Source organism: Caenorhabditis briggsae (assembly GCF_000004555.2).
Source record: "Caenorhabditis briggsae complete genome, chrI, whole genome shotgun sequence".
Classification (NCBI taxonomy): Eukaryota; Metazoa; Nematoda; class Chromadorea; order Rhabditida; family Rhabditidae; genus Caenorhabditis; species Caenorhabditis briggsae.
In genome coordinates, this window is record NC_013489.2 from 10,598,784 (window position 1) to 10,602,317 (window position 3,534).

Here is a 3,534-nt window from a genome sequence, read left to right on the forward strand (position 1 = left end):
CTTCTCGATTAATAAGTGCATAAACATGATGATGACAATTGACACACGGGGGTTGGAGGGAAGGAAGGAATACAGTATGAAAGAGGAAATCTTAAATTGAACTTTTTTTTTTGAAAAAAGCCTGTGAAGATCAATATCCTAGAAAGCAGAGATATTATAATTCTTGTCATTGAAACAGTAATCAACTTTTCAATATTTTGCTGATAGTTTGAAAAAAAACCGTCACATGATGACCTGGTCTCCAACTTCTTATGATTCTTGGCTACCTCTAGAAAAGCGTCAAAAAATGAAAAACGCGGAGTTTTCAGGCGAAGTTTCTAAACGACGAACTAATTGTGAACTGATTTTTTTAAAACTTTACGAGCTAATTGGAAGGAAGCAATAAATGTTAAAGTAAAGTTGTTTAAAAATAATCATAGCGAAACAGTGATAATATTAAAAACATTAGCATCTTCCGGAGCTACTCAGAAGACTCTTGTTACAAGTACTCGTGTTTGGTATCACTTTTACGTGTCAAGTATGTCATCATCATCATTCATATATTGACTACACATTGAGAACACTGCCCGGGCGGTATCTTTTTGATCCGAAGCATCCCGCCAAAAAGGAACAAAAGACAATAGTGGCTTGATGAGCAGCTTGTAGGTGCCGACTTGAGAAGGTGTTAAGTTACAGGTACCCCTACTTGACTGGATAAGGAGTTTTCTCGCAAGCTTTGGGGACAAGAATTTTCAGGGAATCGTTTCAGGAAACCAATTTAAACGATTCTTGTTTCTCAGAATGTCACCTCCTTGAACGGTGATGCAACACGTGTTGCCACGTGGTTGACCGGACGACTTGACACCTGAGTGTAAGTGTGGGTTCCTGGGAATTACTTACTTATAGTTTAGAAGCATTTGTCAATGTTCTAAATAAGTTTACCGTAAAATCTGTATTAATATTACATGCAAGTCTATTGTTCAAGTCGCCTCAAGTGGTGCAACTCTATTAGAGGGGCAATTCAAATAGAGGCTGCAATTCTAATTTTCAAACTACAATTTGAGGTTAAAATTTTGAGGCGTCACTGTCATAGTTATTGTCTTCTTCTTCGGCATGGTTCACTTCTCCATCGTCTTCCTCAACTTCAATATCTCCCAAAATCTCCTGAATTTCTTCCATTTCTCGTCCAAGAAAAATAAAAATAAACCAGAAAATAGGTAGGTAGTTTAAAAAAAAAATTCGAAAAACAACTGTGCAATAGTTCGTCACGGTGTCACAGACTAAAAATTGTACAGTACTCCCGGCGGAGCCGCAATACTGCTGCAGATGCAATTGTATTACGGGGGCAATTCAATTAAAGTCTGCAAGTCTATTTTTCAAGTGCCCTCAAGGGGTGCAAGTCTATTAGAGGGGCAATTCAAATAGAGGCGCAATATTAATACAGATTTTACGGTAATTTAAAATTCCTCAGTTGAATGTCATGTACATTGGGAAAACCGGGTCGGTGGTACTTAAATAGTTGTAGCGAAACTGCAAAATTATTCCTAGCTAAATAGTACAAATTACCGATTTTCAACTTTTCTGGATACTCAAAAAATGTAACGTTAAAATGTAGCTACAACTTGTCAGACCGAACTGAAATTTCCAGAAAGTATCAAACAAAAATTAGGTAATATTTGGTCGGTCTATTAAAAACTTCTGAAAAATGTTCGTCTAAGAAATACATTTGAAACAGAAACGTTTCTATTTATTAAGCACTGAGAATTATTCACAAACTTTCTCCAATTACAACAACAACAGTAACCTAAATCTATTTTTTTCAGGCTTCCTTTTTTCGTTCTTAACGGATTTTCACCAAGTTTTCTAGTCGGAAAATATAAATTTTGAACAAAAAATTGACTGAACGCACGAAAATCGACAAAATAAAACCGGAAAATAGACATATTTTTGGGTTATGCTAGTTCTCGTTTTGAGACCTTCGGCCACGGCCAGCGGTGTTCCTCTTTCATAGCTTAGATTTTTCGTACCAGTCTTAAAAATGGCATATTAAAATTTCCAAAAAATGAGTGACAAAATAGTAAAATTGAAACGGAAAGATCACTGACCATTTTTCACAAACGTTTTAGGCTAGGACTATAACCTTTTCTATTAGAGAACAATATTTTATTCATCGTCATTCCTCCAGCCAGACGATCACTTTAGGCACTACAGTAATCTTTACCATATATTGAAACAGTAAACAATTGCCTTCTCACACCTTACCTCAACCCGCTAATATTTATCTCTTCCTGTTCATTCCTCCAACTGTTCACACATGTCTGTTACCTCAACTATTACATCACTCAGTTACGGTCACCCATCTGATGCTCTCTTCTGTTATTATTATGGTTATGCAGTGTCAAAAAAAAGGGAGTAACACAGTTGGAGATTACAGCAAACACTTCCTTCCTGTTTGCTCAATAGGACTACTGTATTGACACGAGACGATTGTATTTGGAGAGATGGGACTGGTTAGATATAATATTTGATAGTATCTATGTTCCCAGAAGGAGGGGGAAGATTGACACGTGTCTGCTGAATAGGAAGAAAAATTAACAAAATGGAAAAAGCATGGGATTTCAAATAGAGCTTTTGAAACCGGAAAAATTAAAGATATGACTGAAAAACATAATATTTTTCCCGCTTCAAAACTACCTTATACCAATTATATATGCTTTAGAAATAATGAGTTGATGGAATTATGTCCAAAATTTTCAGATTGTCTAGTTTCTCTCTCTCTCTCTCTCTCTCTCTTTCTATTTAAGTCAGTTTCTGATTAGCTTACCAATTGAGATCCATTCACTTCCAACTTCCAAAGTTCCGAGTGTGTCTTCCACCTAAAAAGATTCCAATTATCGATAAAATAAACAATCAAGCTAATTATGAGAAGACCCCAGTCGAAAGAGTGTGTAATTAGAAGAGAGCGACGAGAGTACACTTGATGATGTCATCGTTACGTGGATTCCTACTGTTACCGTATGTGCCCATAATTGGGATCAAGAAGAAGAAGCAACATTATGTTGGCAGAAGAATCAAACCAAGTGGAAGAGAAACATTGGAAACGGAGGGGAGAAGAAGAGGATCATCCGGAAGAAACAAGGATTTATTATAAGGGGGAGTTAGGTACGGTTGTTAGGTAATTAGCATGAAGGTTAACGGAGAGAGGGATTAAGAAAGTGTGGATAAACTTTTTCATAGTTTCAGAAAACTGAAAAAATGTGGGGAGAAACAGTTGGATATTCACTGAATCACTACTTTTGAAAATATTAATGTAGGATATTCAAAACAAGTTTCAAAGACCGAAAAAGTTTTATGAGATCCGAAAAGTGACGGATTTCCCACCTACCGTATTTGCTCTGTTAGAAGCGATCAATTTAAGATCAATTAACTCGGTTTCTATGAGAGATATCAAAAACCTGCCAACTGATAAAATATTGGTGATACCATGATAATTAATTTATCAGTTGACAATATTTTGATATCTTTCACAGGAATCGAGATAATCGAGCTGGAAGT

General features: G+C 36.1%; 1 protein-coding gene across 1 annotated transcript; it reads left to right on the forward strand.

Moving 5' to 3' along the window:
- Positions 1-2,959: 2,959 nt before the first annotated feature.
- CBG25374 lies at positions 2,960-3,141 on the forward strand (the record flags this gene model as incomplete). The annotated part of the gene is made up of 2 exons (XM_045241190.1): positions 2,960-2,964; positions 3,069-3,141. 2 exons carry the CDS (start codon positions 2,960-2,962, stop codon positions 3,139-3,141), a joined length of 78 nt encoding a protein of 25 aa, XP_045099329.1.
- Positions 3,142-3,534: the final 393 nt, after the last annotated feature.